Source organism: Colletotrichum graminicola (genome assembly GCF_000149035.1).
Source record: "Colletotrichum graminicola M1.001 genomic scaffold supercont1.32, whole genome shotgun sequence".
In the NCBI taxonomy this organism is placed as follows: Eukaryota; Fungi; Ascomycota; class Sordariomycetes; order Glomerellales; family Glomerellaceae; genus Colletotrichum; species Colletotrichum graminicola.
This window is the reverse complement of record NW_007361036.1, coordinates 435093-454869: the sequence shown is the minus strand read 5'-3', so window position 1 is coordinate 454869 and position 19777 is coordinate 435093. Positions and strand designations below refer to the sequence as shown.

The window sequence follows — 19777 nt, the reverse complement described above, 5'->3', positions numbered from 1 at the left end:
GAGAATTCACCTGATTTTGTCATTACAAACAACCGAGGATACATAGCAGGGAAGATGGTTCCATCACGTGACGGACATGCTGTCTATCACTGGGTATAAATAACAGGTCACCCCACTTGGTTCGGTTCCCAGATGTTCCAGCACCACCCAACTCTCATCAACCCACAAGAATGCGCGAAGTTGAGATTTTCCCTCAAACTTTTGAGATCATTAACCATGACTCATTGTTTTCCATCAATGTGACCAGCGAGGGTCTCAGTTCTCTGAAAGACGATCTAACGAAAGGCCAACGCGCATCTGTGCAAAAAATCGACTATCAGGTCATCCTCCCAGAAGTCGTCCCTAAACGCTTCAAGAAGATCCAGAGCAAGAGCGAGGTTAGCAATAACAATGAAGTCTTTACGAAAGCCACTCGAGACTTCTTCAACATCCTGACTACATGGCCATCTGGCGATGGAGCTGGCATCAAACTCACCATCAGTGCCGCGTCGCCCTCGGACGTGACGATACAAGACATGATGGAAAGTGGCGAGCTCGAGAGCGACCGGCAGTTTCCCGTGTATGAGACGCGCTGGAGAACTCACGCGCTCAGCATCGATCGCAAACTGCTGGCGGGCGGGAAACTACCTGACGTCGCGTGTGTTTCCGAATTCTCATTCGAGGCGATTCATGGCCGGCCGTTCAGCCCCGACGCTGTCTCGGTCGTCACCAGCGCTCTGGTATCAGTGAGGAAGATGCTCTGGGAGTTTCTACCACCTCAGGTCCGCGTGACGTACGACCGTCGCTTGGCGTGGCAGTCGGATCTGAAGGCATTCAGGAACGCTTTGGGCGTTGCGCTGACCGACACTCCATTCCCCAAATTGGTCGAGTTTGAAATCGTCACGGATAGCGGCGATCCTTCCAACGAGCTGTTCCAACCCCCGGACATGACAGGTGACGGAGAAGATGCCCTCAGCGTCGGCGTGAGGCGTCTACTTCAGCTGGAAACACTTGAGAAGCTGCACCTGGGATCAAGATGGATCCTTACTTCGGCGGCCTTCGATGCCCCACTGAACTGTCCGCGTCTCAAAGATCTTCACATTGACTTGTGCGTCACAACTGTCGATGGGAAATGGCTCTACACAGGCGATTTTGACAACCTCCCCGTCAACGAAGAATACTACGGTTCGGAGGAGGACACTGAACCAGAATTCGACTCGGAGGACTCGGACGCGTCGGACTTTTACCCTGCTGTACGCACAAGAGAGGCCGAGGGCGACATACCGGAGCTGGCGTTCCGCGTGACGCCTGACAACCCGGTGTTCGTTCCCTTGATTTCCACCATTGCCAAGGCGGTCCCGGGGATGCCGGAACTGCGAAGAATGCGTGTCATGCTCGGAGGATCAGTGAGGGGAACGATTGCGCCGTTGGATATCAGGTATCTCGCGCCTGGGGAGTTGGAGACGGACGAGTCGATTGAAAACTTCAGCAAGGAAAACCTGGAGCGGCCGCGCTGGTGTCTGATGGGATACCGCGACTTTGATAAATCTTGGAGGGTTCCACAAGAGTTGGAAAAGGCATTTGCGGGAGAGTCTGGGGAGGGACGTTTTCTTCTGTGGACAAACCCATATGGCGGAGCTGAAGAAGCGACTTCCGGTCCAGCCACCCAAGGAGATGAGGGCCTTGACGTTCTGCGGGAAGGGGGTAAAAGAGTCAGCAATCCGCATTGCGTCTACTAGTACGAGATGAGGAACCAGCCGAGAAAGCCCAGCTCTCAGGTCGTGGCACACTATGCGAACATACAAGATTTAATGTCTTCGGCTAGTTGACAATCACATGGCGAGTACAATATAGATATGTTGTCATAGCATGCCTTACAATTCTACGGGTAGACATACTTAAAACTATGCCTCGATCGGCATGAGGCTGAAAAGCACCATGATGATGCTGATCAAGAAGCCTGGACGAGAATCGCTGGCAAGCATCTCCACGACGAAGATGCGTCAGCAGCGTTGGAAGCGTGCGCAAAGCTGTTCAATACCTTACGCTGTGTTGGAACATTTCCAATTGCCAAAGTCTTTAATCCTCTACGACTTGTATTTGCGTTATGATGTTTTGTTTAAGAGCACATGCAGTCTACAGAAGGGGAGGTCAGACCAAGTGTTAATCAAAATTCTCAGATAGAGACTCTGTTTAGTCCTCTATAAATCTTATAGAACCTTTATAAGGTGGTTGCGGAGGTTGCTGAGGTTATGCTCCCCTTACTTCGTAGCCAAGGGAACAAAAGCCAAAAACATACAACACCAGGTATTCGCTGGTCGTCACCGACCCAACTACTAATCCGGCCCTCACTGGCTTATCTATGGGAGAGCGGACGGGATCCCGAGTTCTCCAGTGGGTATGGTCGTATGTGGTAGTGAGAAGGGTTTGATGTACTTATGATCCTTTTGCCGTAGTCCAGCAACAAGCGATAAGCTACTGGAATAATAGCGTTGTCATGCGCCTTCTCCTTCTCCTTCTCCTTCTCCTTCTCCTTCTCCTTCTCCTGTCGCTGTTGCTGTCGCTGTTACTGTTGCTACCACTCGGCATGTATTACGTCTTCACCCTGTGGCGTGCTCTAACTTGTGACAGATTTCAATCATTCTCCGTAGGCAAAAGATCCCATGCCAGTTTATCTAAGATGATTACTTGGTGGCTGTAGGCACTATTGTTGGAAACAAGCTTGAGTAGGTTGCCAGCCAGGGATGCTGTGCTGAAGCGGGAGCCCCGTGATCCTTTCAGACAAGCTCTTGTTGTTTGCTGGCTGAAGTGAACGTCTATAGGTATGTTGTGGCTGACGTCTTCTCAGCCATAGGATCTCCTTCCCTCCCGTCCCCCTTGTCCTTCATCCCCCCAGTGGCACGGCTGGAATACTCAAACAACAGCACAGGAAGGAACAGTGTCAACAAATGGGAATTATCTTGTTCCTTCTCTCGTCCTCATCTTGTTCCCGGTGATGCTGGGGTTAGCTGGCAGGAGAGCCCTCTTAGCCCCGTTCACTTGATTCTCAGGGAGCATCCTGTTGGGCTACCTAGATCCTCAATCTTCAATGGTGCACCTCATATCAGTTGACCATGGCTCGCCTCTAGTCTCACTCAACGTTTGAGAAGAGCATGTTATCTGACACTCATGGTGTATGATTCTCGCCCACATAGTCATTCGCGTAATTCTCTATGGGGACTTCATCGGCTTCGGTGTGGTTTCCATCCACAATCGAGGGTCTGGCCCGGGGATGAGATGAGTGGTGGACACATAAAGAGTGAATGGCGATGAGATGGAAGAAATCCAGAGCGCCTGTAGTCACGCGGTGGAACGTGCACGCCGGGGTAGTGCGGAGAAGCTGACTAACGGGCAATGACTAATCGGTCCCTAGTAGCCAGTTGGGTCGCACAGGTACAACAATACTATCCATAAGTCAGGATACCATGCTAGACACTCAACATGACATAAGGTTTAAAAAGAAATACAATAAAGGTACACCGTACGGGTATCTATCCAACCTAAATTATTACTGAGTTGGAAGGTGACAGTCGAGTTTAACCCCAACCATAGAGGTTAAGAGTACCTCTTGGGATAGAAGTACTGCGTATAAACCGGCAGCTACACACACTGCTGCCAAGTCGCAAAATAAGTTGACAGCTGCGGAGCTTAGCTAATCCACTCAGAGTCTCCACTTCTCCCAAACATCCGCCCAGGGGAGATGCAGAGCATGTTGCAGGACAGTTTCGGTCTAACCCGTTTTAGCCGGTCCATCCCTCCTCCGTCAGGGGGGGAACCTCCCGAAAAGTTGACACCTCTTTGGAAACTTCAACATCGCGAACTCATCAACGTCCCTCACTCCTGGCGCCACCACAACCTTTCCATATCGGCTCCGTGAAAGAACAGCATGAGTTATTGATTGAAAGATTTCTCATCCTGCGCACGCTGCCCCTTACCACAGCTCCGTCATGGCCCTTATCGGCCTCCCTTCCGTGAGAGGGCAGGTTCGCGGGCTCTGGATCGCGATACTTCATCTCCTTCTCGTGGCCTCGGCATGCGCCTACACGCCACTCTCTGAGGCTGTCCTTCGGAACGTCACCGTCTCCGAGAACGACTTTGACATCCATAACGGCCCGCTCCTCTCCCCTATTCTCATCCCCCGTGTACCCGGCACGGAAGGGCAGGTCAAGACGCAGCAGCACTTTGTCAACTTCTTCAAGTCACTGCCCAAATGGACCGTGCAGTGGCAGAACTCGACAGCCAAGACTCCCGTCACTGGTAACAAGGATGTCCCATTCCAGAACCTCATCATCAGGCGTGAGCCGCCCTGGACCAAGCCCGGCCAGGCCAACTACCTCACCCTCGTGGCGCACTACGACAGCAAGATCGAGCCCGCCGGCTTCATCGGTGCGACTGACAGCGCGGCTCCATGTGCCATGCTATTGCACGTCGCCAAGACTCTCGACCCGTATCTGACCCAGATGTACGATGAGATGGTCGCTCTTGGTGAGAATGGAGGCACAGTTGCCCAAGACATGGGTCTTCAGCTCCTCTTGCTGGATGGCGAGGAGGCCTTCAAGTCCTGGACTGACACCGACTCTCTGTATGGTGCGAGGTGAGTCGAGCCGCTTCATCCTTTTTGAGAGAGGTCACGTCACTGACACGCATGCAGGTCACTGTCGCATGAGTGGGAAAACACTTTCAATCCCGCCATGTCGCATTACAAAACCCCTCTCGAGCAGATCAGACTCTTCGTCCTGCTCGACCTCCTGGGCGCCCCGGAGCCCAGGATCCCGTCCTACTTCCAGTCCACCCACTGGGCCTACAAGGCCATGGCTGAGATCGAGAAGCGCATGCGCGACCTCCGCATCCTGGAGACCGAGCCCTCGATTCCGTTCCTCAGCGACGTGAACAAGGCCCCCAGCATGTTCGGCAGCAGCGGCATCGGCGACGACCACGTCCCCTTCATGATGAAGGGCGTCAACGTCCTGCACGTGATCCCCTCGCCCTTCCCTTACTATTGGCACAAGATGGAGGACGACGGCGAGCACCTCCACATGCCCACGGTGAGGGACTGGACCAAGATCATAACGGCCTTCGTCATGGAATGGGTCGACGCCATGGAGGTGATGCCGGAAGAGGGCGCATGAGTATATATAATACTAGAGAATATCATCAAATTTCATTCTTCTATCTTGCTGCTGATGTCATGCTCGCCACTATTGACTGTTCCTCCTGCCGCCTAGTGCATCTGCCAGCGCGACCCGCAAATGACACTGGTGGAGTACCGGAAGACAACACCAGCTTTTTTCAGTCTTTTGGATGTCATGTCGAGGGATGTACTCTACTAAGACCGGAGATAGCTCTAGCCGAAAGTTCTCTGGAGCGGAGAGCCTCAACCACAGAAGTCCCAAACCTTGCGGCAAGGCAAATTATATCGGAGATACAGTCACCCAGGGCCATATACTAGTTTCTAACGCACCTGTAAGCCTATTTGTTTCTTCTCCTGGCAATCACACACAGCCGAGACGAGCAGAATCAATTGTCATTTTTGACTTTCTCATTATTCTTCTCCATCACATCTTCAATCCAGTCCAATCTCGCAATACTTAACCTCCATTGCGTGAAAGCTCGGACTCAAAGTCATCTCGACTGTGGAAGAATCATCTCAAATCTTGTCTACGAAACATGGACAGCAACATCACGGAACTCGACAAGCGAGGCGACCTTGTCTTGAGGTTTGGTTCCTCCTCAACAACAGACCTGCGTGTCTGCTCCAAAGCCATGGCGCGCGCTTCAGACGTCTTCGAAATGATGCTCTTCGGCCCCTTCAGAGAGTCCCAGAAGGAGGGTGAAGAGTGGATTGTTGAGCTCCCTGAAGACAACATTCAACCAATGACCACCCTCCTGGCTATCGCCCACGGTTGCCTTAGGGTCGTCCCAGATAATGTTAGCGTCCCCCATCTCTTCGAGCTTCTGGTCCTTGGCGAGAAATACAACACGATGCACCTCTTCCGCCCTTACCTTAAAAGATGGGGGGACCCGAACCGACCTGGTGTCTGGTTTCACGATGAAACTCTGATGACCGCGTGGATTTTTAGAGAACTAGGAGCAAGAGACATCTTCGAGTCGGCGATTATCAATGCCGCTAGGGAACGCCGGGGCGACAGCACAGTTGGATGCTTTGTTGGGGACCAAGATAAAGACAAAGACTCTGTTTTCAACGTTCACATCAGGGCCTCTGAAATTCTGGGTGAGTCATTTGTAGTACAATGTAGACACTTCATGAGGATAAGCAAGACCAAGCTGACTAGTACTAGATATCATCACCGCAAAGCAAATGGCCTTGTTGGAGAGTTCCATGGAGCCGTTGCTAGAGGCAGCGAGGCGGACTTCGAGCGATCAAATATGCAGGAGAAACTGGCTCTCGAAAAATAAGAGACAAGCCTGTGCGGATTCCATACATGCTTCGTTGATCAGAGTTTGCGAGTCGCTTGATATTGATCCGGGCGTCACCTTGTCGAAGGATGAACTGGCAACCTACCCCCACTCTGCCACCAGGATCTTTTGGACTGTCCTAACCATGAGTTTGGACAACATTCCAGGCCATGAGTACTGTGGCCCGATCGACGAGGTCAAGACAGCCACAAAGACAGCCTTCATTGATAGAACTGTGGCGATGAGCCCCAGCCAGCATCAGTACTTGGAGAAGAAAGCTGCAATCTCAGGGTGGGATAAAATGAGTACGTCACCACTTCCCTGGAGGTTCTCGGGAGAAGAAGACCTCTATAACTACAAGACGCCCTACATTCAATGGATGTAAGGGTTAGGTACAAGAGTAATAAGTAAACACACTGCAACTATAAGTATAGGTCTATAATATTACTAAAGCTAAAAGCTACTCCCCCCTTTTCTCCTATACTCCCTAGCTACTTCTTATTAGTGTATAGGTTTTACCTAAACTTTACTTATATATTATCTTTGTTATATAACTCATAGCCTTATTTCTTTAAAATAGCTTCCTCATTCTTAATATAATACCTCTTGTTTTTAGGCTTTCAACTATCTTATCATAGACACTCTCCGAGCTTTCTTCGACTTCCGGCTCTTCGCCGGATGGAGGAAAGAGCTCTTCAAGCTTGGTATCGTGTTCGTCGCTAATACGACTACTTTGCCAGTGCCCTCTTCTCTGCAAGCAAGCTCCTCTCCTTGGACGAGTACAGCCCGTCTCCCGTCTTCTCTCCCAGCCTGCCTCTCGAAACGTAGTTCTCCTCCAGCCAGTCCGTGTATCCTGCCTTGGCCGGATCCAGGACGCCCATTCCCAGCCGGTTTCTCTCGACTTGCCAGACCGTGTCCAACCCGACCTCGTCCATCTTCTCGCAAGGCCCCTTCTCGGCGTGAAAGAAGTCGCGGAAGAGGGCGTCAATGTCCTTCGGCGACGCCAGCCCTGCTTGCAGGACGCGCAGCGTGTCCGACTTGATGGCGGACCAGATGCGGTTGAAGACGAAGCCGACGGACTCGCGGGGCAGCGCCAGCGGGGTGAAGCCGACGCTCCGCATCTGGGCTTCCAGGAAGGGCACGAGGTCCTGGTCGGTGGCGCCGCAGGTCATGAGCTCAACGTAGGTGTTGCGGGGCGGAAGGTGGTAGTGCGTGTTGAGCAGACGCTCCGGGCGGGTGACCAGGTTCCTCAGGGCCGACGTGGGCCACGTCGAGCTGTTGGACGCCAAGATGCAGTCTTCGGGCACGAGGGCGTCGACCCTGCCGAGCATGGCGCGCTTGATTTCCGGGTCTTCGGGGAGCGCCTCGATGACCATCCAGGGGCGTGCGCCGCAGGTATTTTCAAGGACGGTGCTGGTCGTCACATGCCCGGGGTGCGTCTCGCGCATCGCGCAGACGGTGGTGAGGGCGTCGGCGATGTAAGCGATGGCCGAGGCCAGGGCTCCGGGGTCGACGTCGTGGAGGATAACGGGCCGTCCCGTCGAGGCCCACATGACGGCGAGCCGCCGGCCGAGGACCCCCGCACCAAGAATGACCACCGGTCGAGATGTGGGGTCACTGGGTGGCATCCACTTCGGAGTCACCACAGGCGCGGCTGTCTGGGGGGAATGGTTCGAGTATTGGCGAGTTTGACGTGAAGATGAGCGAAAACTTGGTTGGCGGCATGCAGTTGCAAGAAGGGGTCTTGAGGTGAATATCGCCGCTGCCGATAGTGGTCTGGCCACCGCCCCAGCGTTTCGGATGGGATGAGTGCGCCATAGAAGTTGACAGGTTCTTTTGGATGCCATGTTGGCTTGCTAGATGTTGGCGGGTCTCGTCCGTCTGGGGAAATGGGTCCGTTTTATCCCCGTCGCCATGGTTCCGCCCGCTGGGTCGATAATGATGGCAGCGTCGCATGACGGAGATGGCACGGGAAGTGGCGTGATGTTAGTCGGCCAACGCTGGGCTGACTGCGATGGCCAAGCCCCGGTTCTTCGCGGCTGGAGTCCCTGTTGCATCACGCAATTGGGGGAAACTTCCCCAGATCTCCCCGGAATAACATGATGAATTGCTCTGACCCGCGAACCCCGCTTCTCTGCGTCATCTGCCGTGTTGTCCTTGATGGAGGTTATGTATAGGAAGACTCAACATGTGATGGGTGCAGAATCCGTGTAGGGCCGTTGGGAGAGAGCGAGGCAAGTCGGGACACTGTAGCGCATTAGAAACAAAGTTCAAATGACATGCTGATGCTCAACATGTCATGGTTTTCCACGAAGGTATTCGAATGTCTCTGACATCAATCATAGGAACGCATCATGTTGCTTGAGGTATCCGTATAGCAGTGATTGATGCTGGTGGATTGTGTGACTGGGAGGATGTGAGGGGGGAAGGAACCAAGAGGGGGGATGGTGGGGCTGTTCCTGATTGGGTGGGTGTGGATCCCCCCTTCGTTTCCCGAACAAATTCCGCCAACCAATTTCTCTCGGGCACTGACGAAATCACGCAGAGGGCTCATTCAAGATCACCCCGATGCCAACCAAACACGCGACACTAACGAGAACGGACATCCCACTCCAGTTCATATATCGGTCTGTATTGAGGGGGGCCGCAGTTGCTGTGACCACGCTGGCCTCGTGATGTGTGGCATCCATGTCATCGTTTCTCGCGACGGCTTCCAGTCACTGCCAGCGACTACCAGGACCTGCCTGTGCAGCCGTGGCCCGGATCATCTCGGCGAGGTTCAGTCCCAGACAAGGATCTCGAGCCCCGATGCAAAGCCGGTGTTCTTGAACTTTACGTCGACCGTCCTGGCCTTGCGCGGTGACCACGTCACCAAGCAGCCATTCCGCGACGCGTCCTCTCAGTCTGTTCTCTGCTGGAACGGTGAAGCTTGGAAGATTGCAGGCGCACCCGTTCAAGGCAACGATGGCGAGGAGATATTCTCTCTGCTCAAGGCGGCTAGTGGCCGCGATGCCAACGAGGACCAAGTTCTGAACGTGCTGCGTAGCATCGAGGGGCCTTTCGCGTTTGTCTACTTCGACGCCGCCGCGTCCCGCATCTACTACGGTCGCGATCGCCTCGGTCGACGATCTTTGCTATTGAATCAACAGGAGGGTCTACGGCTGTCCAGCATTGCTGAGAGCACGTCGCCGGAATGGGCCGAGGTGGAGGCTGATGGTATCTACATACTGGACTTGGTAGGATGGAGCCGAGACCCGAACAGTCCATCTTCCCCTCGGTCATGGACACCAGGTGAGGCTGAAACGGTAAGCTCGACGACTTTCACGAATCATGATTCGTTTTTGCTACTTACCATTTCAGGTTCTCAACATCGGCGTCTTCAACATGACTCTGCCGTCCCCGGACACTCAACCGCTGTCGGCGTCGTCACCATCAGTCCATGCCGTGCGTGAGCAATTAGCAGAGTCGCTCAAGCTGCGCGTCTTGAACGTCCCTGAACCGCCGGCTCGTGAGGCGAACAACGACACGCGGATTGCCGTCCTGTTTTCCGGCGGGTTGGACTGTACGGTTCTTGCGCGCATGGCAAGCGATCTTCTGCCCTCTGAACAGGGTATCGACTTGATCAATGTCGCCTTCGAGAATCCTCGTTTGGCAGCCAAGGCCGAACAGTCTCCCGATGGCCTGAGCTTGTACGAGGCGTGTCCTGACAGGGTCACTGGTAGGAAGTCATTCGCCGAATTGGCCGCTGTTTGTCCTGCCCGCCATTGGAGGTTCGTTGCCGTAAGTTCTCCCCCATACCGTCGACCAGCCCTCTACTGACCCCTCGCAGGTGGATGTTCCCTACCAAGAAGCGCTTGTTCATCGGAGCCAAGTGATCTCCTTGATGTACCCCCACAACACTGAGATGGATCTCTCCATCGCATACGCCCTCTACTTTGCCGCCCGTGGCGTGGGCATGTCGCAACGCCATCCATCAGACGCTGCCACCCACTATGCCACACCAGCGCGAGTCCTCCTCTCCGGTCTCGGTGCCGACGAACTCTTTGGCGGCTACGTGCGACATGCCACCGCCTTCTCGAGGAGAGGCCACGCGGGTCTGCTCGACGAGCTTAAGCTGGACGTCGGTCGACTTGGAAAGCGTAACCTGGGACGCGACGATAGGGCCATGGCTCACTGGGGTCGCGAGGTGCGGTTCCCTTACCTCGACGAGGAGTTCGTCAAGCGGTCGATGGAAACCCCGGTCTGGGAGAAGTGCGACTTCGGCTTTACCGAAGCAGACGCAGAGATTGAGCCCGGGAAGAGGGTGTTGCGGCTGCTCGCCGAAGCGCTCGGCATGGCGTCAGTCTCGCGGGAGAAGAAGAGAGCGGTAAGAACCTGGGCGATTTTTTCTCGCGGAACCCTCGTCGCTGATTACCTACCAGATTCAGTTCGGCTCGAGAACAGCCAAGATGGAAAGCGGCAAGACAAAAGGGACAACGCTCATTGCCCCTTGAGCTCGACCCTCGGGTTGCTAGTGCTTCCCGAGGCTGGCGGTGATGATACACAGATACTTCCGAGTTGGCGGTCGCCCGAATGCTGCTGCGAGCAACTGTGCGTTTCTGCTTTGCAGTAACCCTTTTCTCGTCGCACGCAGTCGAGCTTCAAACGAGACCGTTAGCAATGACGCCGTAAAGGCAAGTCTGAGCCAGAGTAGAGTCGAACAGTCAGAGGGAGCTCGATTGATAGAGAAGGCTGATAACCCGTCATTCTAGAAATGGCTATAGCGAATGTTCCCCCGAGTCCAGATAGCAGCAATAGGCCCCGATTGATGATACCGGCTTGCCTGTTCGCTGAGTCCTGGTTTCCAGAGTCGCGTGTGACCATTAATAGAACCAAGACGATGGCGCTGATCCTACCGTCATTGGACATGACTTAGGCTAACCGCGCCCCTGTCATCCCGTCTCCCCGTTCACTAGGTATCTGCAGTGTGCCTTACGTTGTGGCCACTAACACGTCTTGGTTCCGGCTTGGCTGCATCACTTAGCTACACTGAGCCCCCCTGCTTGAGAGACACGATTGACCTGATGCGCTGCTGCCTTGAGATCAGCCCACAAAACAGCAGATGAAGTGTACTGTCCCTTTGGAAAAAGTGTATGCTTGAAGTTGAACCCTCATCTTGAATTCTGCATAGCCAGTTGGAACTATTACAGAATCTCGAACCAGCACACCGATTAATGTCTTCTCCCCGACCAGAGGCTTCTCCCAATCGTGCCCACAGCGATGAATAGGTTCCAATATCCACCGGGCCATGAAAGGTCTCGTCCATACGGCGCGCAACAATCGAACTCATTCTCCAATGACCGAAGGCCGCTTATGCAACCCTCCGGTTCGGCAGAAGGCCGATTCGGAACGGGACAATCGGAGCAGCCCGCAATTTTGATGAGTTCCATTGACACGTCCTACAACCCACTCCCCGGCACGGAGCGCGCCTCAGCCGAGTCACCGCCCTCTTCCGGATGGGCCTACGCGCCAGGGACAGCGGAAACCAAGCCCCATCCGGCCTACAAGGAAACCCCGCTCGCCCGCACGTCTTGGCAGCAGCAGCAGCCATGGGCCACGTCGCTGCTGGGGTGGCTGCCGGAGCTCCTCTGGTGCGCCGTGAGCGTCGCCTCGGTCGCCGCCCTCGCCGGGGTCCTGAGCCGATTCGACAACCAGCCGTTGCCGCGGTGGCCGCTCGGACTGACGCTCAACACCCTGATCGCTTTCCTCGCGACCCTGGCGCGGGCCTCCTTCATCATCCCCGTCTCCGAGAGCGTTTCGCAGCTGAAGTGGCTCTGGTACCGCGACGCGCCGCGGCCCCTGAAGGACTTTCAGGACTTTGACGCGGCCAGCCGGGGGGCGTGGGGGAGTTTGCAGCTGTTGAAGACGACGAGGGGCTGGTATGCGATCCCTGCTCGGATGGGGGTGGGCAGGGGAATGCAGTTTGTGTTGTGCTGATCCTCGGTAACAGGTCTCCCAGTGTCATCTCGATGGTGGTCCTCGTCTCGGCCATCTTCACCTCGACTTTGACGCAGTCCGTGGTAACGTATCCGGTCCGCCTCACGCCTGTCGAGGGGACCGCCGTCGTGTCCCGCTCGACTTCGTTTTACTTCAGCACCGCCAACGTCTTCGCGGGTGGTAAGGCCCATCTTCTCCGCCTCGACGGACTCTTGTCGCTGACCCGGCTTCTTCCAGTCACCCAGCAGCACTACACTCAGCAGTCCATCTTCGAGGGCCTGAGCTACAGCCACACGCAGGAGTTCCCACTCAGCCCGGCACGCTGCCCCACGAGCGAATGCAGGTGGGATGCGTACAGCTCGCTGAGCGTCTGCGCCAAGTTCTGGAACGTCACCGACTCGCTCAACGTTACCGTCAAGAAGAGGCCCACACCGCCGTCGTCGGTCCTCGCCGAGCTCCCGAACGGGGTCTCCGCCAACCTGACCGGCAACTACCAGGGCATGGTCGTCCTGCGAGGCACGAGCCGGCCCATCGCCTCCGACGTCCACCCGGAGGCGTCCCTCCTCAACTTCACCGTCCTGTACTCACTGCGGAACAGCCCCACCGAGAGGGTCGGCGCCGCGGAGGCGGTGCTCTACTTATGCGCCAAGACGTACGACCTCGCCTTCGTCGACAACGTCGAGTCCAGGACGGTAGCGGGCGTCACGACCGATGTGGAGCTGGGGTCGGTGGCGCTGCCGGGAACGGAGATGCGGCGCGAGCTGCCGGCCATCAGAGACCCCCTCGGCGCCGGGAACTTTCCGTTTGGCGGAACGGGGCTCGCTGCGGTGACGGAGAGCCTGGCGTACGCACTCAACGGCTCGTACGCGGACTTGAGCGGCGACCCGAGCGCGCTCGGGCTGGCGCCGGCCCGGTACCTGGCCGCGCTGCAGTACGGGGCCGAGACGCTCGAGTCGCAGGGGCGGCCGAACGTCTCGCAGGAGACCGTCATCAATGAATCGATTGCAAACATCACGAATAACATTGCGAGGAGCTTGTCGAACCGGTAAGGCCATCTTCTCAGGCTCTTTTCAAACCAGAAAACGACTGACCACAAAGCCGGGTCCAGGATTACCAAAGACGCCGCCACCAACATCACGGGCGAGGCCCTGGCAGCCGAGACGTTCGTCCAGGTCCGGTGGCCCTGGCTTGCCTTCATATCCTCACAGGTGGCCCTCTCGATCGTGTTGCTGGCCACCGCTATCGTGGGGACCAAGCGGGCGGGACTTGGCGTGGTGAAGAGCTGCACGCTGCAGGCGTTTGTTGCCATCAACTCCAAGGACAAGCAGGCACTGGAGATCTCTCTGGCGCAGCAGCGGCACCAGCGCGAGGTCGACAGTATCGTCGAGAGGGGGCTCGGGATAGCCTGGCGGCTAGGCATGACGGACCACGGTTGGAAGCTTGGCCTCTAGCTTAGAGGTACGCGTCTTTCTTTCTGCACGCGGAGGGAAGCACTCCCTTCAGTCTGGGGCGTAGACAAGGCTCAAAGGTTTTTTTTTTTTTTTTTTTTTTTTTTTTTAGTGCGACGTGAAGTTGTGCTCGTTAAGTACAACAAACGACGCTTATTAGTAGGGGTATCCGAGATGACGGGTCTGTTGGTTTGGCATCTCCTCGGCCCCTCTCAGACAGTCGAATCAGCTGTCCTTTATTCCTTCATGTCTCGAAGCCTTACCAAACCCAGCAGTATCACGGGCAAGCCTATATGTCACAGCGCTGTTGCGAGTGGGTGACGGTGAAGAAGCTCCGGCTGCTTTGAGACGGGACCCGAGCTGTCGCCATTTCCGTATGTCCCAAAACCCCTTCCGGTTAGACGGACTGGAAGGTGGCGGCCGTAGCCGATGGGCATTGGCGGGGTTCGCGATCCTGGGGTGCCGGGGATCCAGCTGCTTGCGGCCATTTTCCGCTGGGAAAGTGCCGTCAGAGTGAAGAAGACAAAAAGGGTGCGAAAAGTTTTCTTTTTCGTCTGGGACTGTCTGAGATGGAGCACAGGTTCTTACTAAAAGGCCGATCGGGAACACATAAGATCATATCTCGATATTCAAATCAAAAGAAGAAGAAGAAGAAGAAGAAGAAATGTGTTTTGAGGGAGCCTCTCGTCAAGATGGCTTTCGCACGTAACAACACCCTGGACTTTGACGGACCGCCTGCGGTTGTGATTATAGTAAGTCTTCGACCCGGCCGCCGTTCCACACCGTCTCCAACACACCAAAGACGGAAACCCGTATTCTACCGTGTCTCTTATCCCCTCATGTCTTTTTTCACGGAGCTGATTCCGAGCAGGCAGTCGAGTTCACGCTGGTCGGCATCGCGGCCATCCTGATCGCCGCCCGAATCTACCTGCGCATCGGCCTCCAGGGCCTCCCGCCCAACGCGAGCGACATAATCGTGTGCGCCGCGTGGATCACCTGCGCAGCGTTTAGTTCTTTCGACATTGCGTATCTCGACCTGGACGTGCTACGCCCCGATCTCGCCTTCACCCTGCAGGGGTATGGCGGTACATCTGACAAGATTGAGTTTGTCTGGAAGGTGAGCGAGCGAGCCAGCGCACACACACACAAACACCGAGACCGCTCTGGTAGAAGAGGACGGAGAGGGTGTTTTTTTTTTTTTTTTTTTTTTTTTTTACGCAGGCATGCTAACTCGCAAATTCGTTGGGCAGTTGCAATGGGCCAGTCAGTTCCCCTTCTTCACGGCGTTTTACCTGTGCAAGGCGGCGCTCTTGACACTCTACGCTCGTCTGTTCCCGCCCTTTATGAAGATACGGCGGAGGATCCTGTGGGCCACGATGGTATACTGCGGCTGCGCGTACACCGCGACCATCTTGATGGTATTCTTCATCTGCAGACCGCTGAAAGCAAATTGGTGAGGCTCTCTCTCTCTCTCTCTCTCTCTCTCTCTCTCTCTCTCTGTGTGTGTTGGCCCGGTCTGGCCTCGCTTGTTCTCAGGAGGCCGTCCTTTCTAACTTGTCTCCAACAGGGTTACCGACCCGGCAGTAGCCTGTCCTGTGGACGTTTTCTTTCGTCTATTCCAAATCGCGTGGGCGTTGAACTTCGCCGCGGACATTGCGAGTGAGTCTCGAAACCAAATCTGCCCCCCTCCCTGTGTCCCCCGCCATCCTGGCAGAGACGGGTCCAAAGTGCACATGTTTATAACAGTTGGCCTACCTTCTCTAGTCTTCTGCCTTCCTTTCCTCGTGCTATACCGGCTCCAGTTGAAGCAGAGTGTCAAGATCAGCGTCTACTGTACCTTCCTGATAGGGCTCGTGAACCTGGGAGTCACGTTGGCGCGGCTGTTGGGTATTCAGCTGTCACCTTCGCGGGGGTACCTCCGGTCCTTCACCACCATCGGTATGTTGAGGAGCATTTCCATTCCGCGAACCCCCCCCTACCCCGGCCTTCTTCACCTTTATTGGAACGAGGGTCGGGTTCCCCATTCTGCCCTCGACTGGTGGTTGGCTAACAAACCCCAACGTACAGAGCTCTGGAGTGCTCTCGACGTGAACATTGGCCTTGTGATCGCCTGCCTGCCGCCGCTGCGGCCCTATCTGTCGTACAGTTGGGGGACCCGCTCGTCCCACTCGTCAACCCAGACGACGCCGAAAGAGCCCGGAGGCCGTTCCGAGCTCTCGGGGTCGACGTTGCAACGTGCGCATTATGGCGACAAGGTGTCGTCGTCGAGCGAGGCGTATAGTGAGTTCGTCGCTGTCCGAATCGCGGAGGAGGGGCACTGCGACGTCGAGGCGTTCGCCGCGTCGAATCCCAAGCCACGGGGCCCGTACCACAGCATGTGCGATTGAACGAGAGGCCCGCCGGCTAGGCTCTACATTCTCGTGTATTTTCTTTCCAGTCTCTCCAGGTCGGACGTAACATATAGATTTTTATCGTATAACCAAAATCAAGATGGGGGAGCGGGCGGGTGCTCCCTTCTCACCAGAGTAACACGATTGATTTCCTTAGCGCCAGACCTTGGTCTGTGATGTAGGCCTATAGAGTCGAGAACATTGAACAAGGCATTGTGAAACGGGAACCAGCATGGAATGCTGATGATGCTGGTGGCTTGGCGTAATGAGTTGGCTGTCTCCCCGGTCAAGTAGTGGTAGACACGATGCGGCCATGTCCTAGGGGGGGCATCCAGCTTTCCCCGGAGCTTTAGTCCGACGACTCCGCCGTGACGGCCGGTGTGGCAGGCACGATCAAGGACCTCCGGAAGGCACACCTGCTGAGCACTTGGACCTGCCTTCCACGGGGAGGTACGGATACCTAGCTAGGTACATAGGTAGTAGGTAGGTTCAGGGAAGGTACACTGACCTCCCCCTCTCATTCTACCTGCCCCCCTGCATCGAATCAAAGCTGTTTGGCGGCACCGCTTCGCTTCTGCAATCCTTCTTCGACCGCGTCGCAGCGATGACTTTTGTTGACGGCAAACCACTCGAAGGCACGAAAGTTCTACCAGAAGATTCCACCACAGGCGACCCACGAGGCCGACAAAAGAAACCCCCCCCCCCCCCACGGCTAGTGCTCTGATGGCGGTCAGTTCCTGCTCAGCATCGGGGGAGCGAGGAGCACACTGGCGATGCTTCAGAGAAAAACTTTGACCGACACGACAGACTAGCTATTCTCTAGCTTCCCGGTGGGCGCCGACGCAGCCCCGAACCTCAGACCAAAAATTCCATGCATGATTGGGCTGCATTCGGACCCCATTGCTCCGCACGATGCCATGGGAAGGCAGTGTGACGTGCAGACGAGCTTGGCAGCGACGGGATCTACGTCAGTTCTGCAATCCTCGTGAGAAACAGAGCCGAGCCCAGTGCTATTCCTCGTGCCGAGGGAGCGAGAGCGGGCCCGACCAAACGACAAAAATATACGGCAGGATCCGGTGTCATAGACGTGCCATTCTCTGCAAGAGGTCTCTGAAAGCCAAAGTCATGCAAGCGCACCATCGAGGGTGGGGCGCGCCCAGGTCTGTCTGCAGAGCTCGAGGATGAATGCGCACGCAAAGAGCCACTGGGACGTGGCATCGGGCCAACGGTAGGGGACATCTCGAGCCACTGCCCGCAGAGGCTTTACTCTCTCCCCCAACCGAGCAAGAGGTGACCGCCTTTCGGGAACACGTCCGAGGGTGACGGATAACATGATCCGAAGGATTTGGACGAGTTATCTGGTCCGCCAAAACAAGGCGGCAGCCCACAACTGTCGCCCCGTGGTGCGACTGAGATGGCCAGAATAGCATACAGGCCGAGATTTCAGAACTCGCTGGGGGGGGCCAGGGTATTCCTTCCCACGGAACGGTGAGCTGCTGCCTTTCGTTTTCAGGTTCCCATGCTATTGGAAAGATGGGATCAACATGACTTCCGTCGAATGCCATGGGCCGTTGGCAAAGACAACCCATCTTGCACGGCGCCCGGTGGTGTCTGTGGGGAGAGGCAAGCCGACGCAACGGCCCAGAAAGCGCATTTACTGGCAGTGAGCGTCGAATGGCCACCACGCTCACGGAGCGATATTGAGACACGACAAACAGATATCGACGACGCTCTTTCCTCATTCCTCGATGACATGTTTCTTTTCTTCTTCGTCTTCGTCTCTTCCTTCTATGTCTGGCCGAGGTGAGTTGGAATGGGTGAGTCTCTCGTCCCCGGGCAACACGGCGGCTCGGACAGATTATTAGTTTTGGGGGCTCCAAGAATACCACCGTCCAGACGCACTGCTCTTGCAGTTCATCTGGTCTGAGACTCGTCCGAGCCCCGAATCCACCCAAAAACTTGCGGGTGACTGGCCGACAGTTAAGGTCCTCCCTGCAATAAACACCCCACGATGATGGGCTTGGCGTCAGATCGAGCCCCTCCGCCGGCCCACCAGCGAAGGACGGGGATCAAGGGGGGGGTGCTCAAATGCAGCCCGGTCCGTCGTGCGGCCCCGCTGAAATGGCTACTACCCCTTTGTTGTTGTTGTCTCACGCAGTCTCCTGAAAACCGGGCTACCTACACTACTGCGCCGGGCGGCGTTGAGATCCGATGCAAAGGTGCATGGGTAGGGGGTATGATCTGCGCAGGGTTCATTGGACGATGCATGCCCCAAGAGGACTGAGGACTGAGGACTGAGGACGAGGCCGGTCTTGGGAAGAAGCATGCATCCGGGGACGCGATGCTACTGCTGGGTTGCTGATGCTGAAGCTCTACCACATCAAAACGCGCTGGAAGGCTAAGTCAGCCCCCCCCGGGAGTAAAAGAAAACGCAAAATGGCGCCTGCGCCCATTGCACGGCTCTCAAAATGAGACGTCTCGCTCTCAGAAGAGCCACGAGGGCAACACTCTTCCCCCCTCTGTTTCATTGCTTTGGTTTGGAATTTCAGAGTTGGTTGGTTTTCGTCCAGTATCGTCCTGCCTCATCCCCGGTGATCGTCCTGCCATCTGCGAGTTCTCCTCTCTCATCCCAATTCCTCACCTCGGGATCCCTGTTGTCAGTCGCCATTCGCGGTTTTGAGAATCTGCTCACGGTTTGCACGTCGGCCAGCCCGTGTCTCCCGCCCAGCGCTTCATTGCGTTCCTCCCATGAACCATCATCGACCCGACTGAAAACGGACGGCCATTTTTTTTTTTTTTCGGATCCGGAAAATCTTCAAGCGGAGCAGCATACTCAGAACAGCATCGCATCGACACTACCACCGCCGCCACCACCATCACCGCCAACCTCCTCAAGCCTATTGTGTTGTGTGTTCCCTCATTTCTCGCCTTCACTCTCTCGGGTTCAGTCGTATTGATTCCCAAGAACGCCGTGTGCCGTCTTAACCCCGTTCCAGGACGCCGACGTCTTGGTCCAATACCGCACACCTCCCTTGTGTCATCCCGCCCTATATACACTTTTTTTTCTTTCTTTTTTCTCTTTTCGCTTTCTGGGGCTATTTTACTTCCCGTCTGAGACAGCCGCCGCGTCGGTCATTAGTGCCAGGTCTATTCATTTGACTTTTGTCCTTGCTTGCGTCTTTAATCTCCCCTTGTTTCCCCGTCACTGGCATGCCGGACAATCTCCAACCGAAAACCTAAGAGAAGAGGGACACCACCAAAACACCACACCACCACCACCACCACCACCACCACCAACCGCAAAACAGAGGAGGGGATACGAGAAAAAAGGATCCCACCCAAACACCGTCGAAGGGGCCATGCTGAAGGCCGTTCGCCCGTCCCCTCAATTTTCATCTTTCCATCCCGCCGGTCGTTGATCAAGATATCTCTCTTCCCGCCTGGCTGTCGATTTCCTTCCCCTCGCCGTTCGAGTCCTGGAAGACGCAGCCCGCTCTGCCCCGGCGGCCAACCCATCACCACCACCAC

The 19777-nt window shown here is 55.7% G+C and overlaps 7 protein-coding genes and 1 non-coding gene across 8 annotated transcripts; 6 read left to right on the top strand and 2 right to left on the bottom strand.

Moving 5' to 3' along the window:
* Nucleotides 1-170: 170 nt before the first annotated feature.
* Nucleotides 171-1718, top strand: GLRG_07793 (uncharacterized protein; the record flags this gene model as incomplete). The annotated part of the gene is made up of 1 exon (XM_008098352.1): nt 171-1718. The coding sequence occupies one exon, from the start codon at nt 171-173 to the stop codon at nt 1716-1718; it is 1548 nt and encodes a 515-aa protein (XP_008096543.1).
* Nucleotides 1719-2271: 553 nt separating this feature from the next.
* On the bottom strand, nt 2272-2387 carry GLRG_12528. The gene has a single exon (XR_001139462.1). It is a non-coding gene; the product is annotated as a 5S ribosomal RNA (ribosomal RNA).
* A 1578-nt stretch (nt 2388-3965) lies between these two features.
* On the top strand, nt 3966-5147 carry GLRG_07792 (peptidase family M28; the record flags this gene model as incomplete). Its single annotated transcript, XM_008098351.1, has 2 exons — nt 3966-4612; nt 4670-5147. The coding sequence occupies 2 exons, from the start codon at nt 3966-3968 to the stop codon at nt 5145-5147; spliced, it is 1125 nt and encodes a 374-aa protein (XP_008096542.1).
* Nucleotides 5148-5685: 538 nt separating this feature from the next.
* Nucleotides 5686-6820, top strand: GLRG_07791 (uncharacterized protein; the record flags this gene model as incomplete). The annotated part of the gene is made up of 2 exons (XM_008098350.1): nt 5686-6250; nt 6318-6820. The coding sequence occupies 2 exons, from the start codon at nt 5686-5688 to the stop codon at nt 6818-6820; spliced, it is 1068 nt and encodes a 355-aa protein (XP_008096541.1).
* Nucleotides 6821-7163: 343 nt separating this feature from the next.
* On the bottom strand, nt 7164-8063 carry GLRG_07790 (3-hydroxyacyl-CoA dehydrogenase; the record flags this gene model as incomplete). Its single annotated transcript, XM_008098349.1, has 1 exon — nt 7164-8063. One exon carries the CDS (start codon nt 8061-8063, stop codon nt 7164-7166), a length of 900 nt encoding a protein of 299 aa, XP_008096540.1.
* Nucleotides 8064-9110: 1047 nt separating this feature from the next.
* Nucleotides 9111-10928, top strand: GLRG_07789 (asparagine synthase; the record flags this gene model as incomplete). The annotated part of the gene is made up of 4 exons (XM_008098348.1): nt 9111-9740; nt 9796-10215; nt 10265-10801; nt 10857-10928. 4 exons carry the CDS (start codon nt 9111-9113, stop codon nt 10926-10928), a joined length of 1659 nt encoding a protein of 552 aa, XP_008096539.1.
* Nucleotides 10929-11853: 925 nt separating this feature from the next.
* Nucleotides 11854-13862, top strand: GLRG_07788 (uncharacterized protein; the record flags this gene model as incomplete). Its single annotated transcript, XM_008098347.1, has 3 exons — nt 11854-12353; nt 12425-13456; nt 13520-13862. The coding sequence occupies 3 exons, from the start codon at nt 11854-11856 to the stop codon at nt 13860-13862; spliced, it is 1875 nt and encodes a 624-aa protein (XP_008096538.1).
* A 689-nt stretch (nt 13863-14551) lies between these two features.
* On the top strand, nt 14552-16246 carry GLRG_07787 (uncharacterized protein; the record flags this gene model as incomplete). The annotated part of the gene is made up of 6 exons (XM_008098346.1): nt 14552-14611; nt 14731-14976; nt 15110-15312; nt 15427-15518; nt 15624-15797; nt 15927-16246. The coding sequence occupies 6 exons, from the start codon at nt 14552-14554 to the stop codon at nt 16244-16246; spliced, it is 1095 nt and encodes a 364-aa protein (XP_008096537.1).
* Between the last annotated feature and the right edge of the window lie 3531 nt (nt 16247-19777).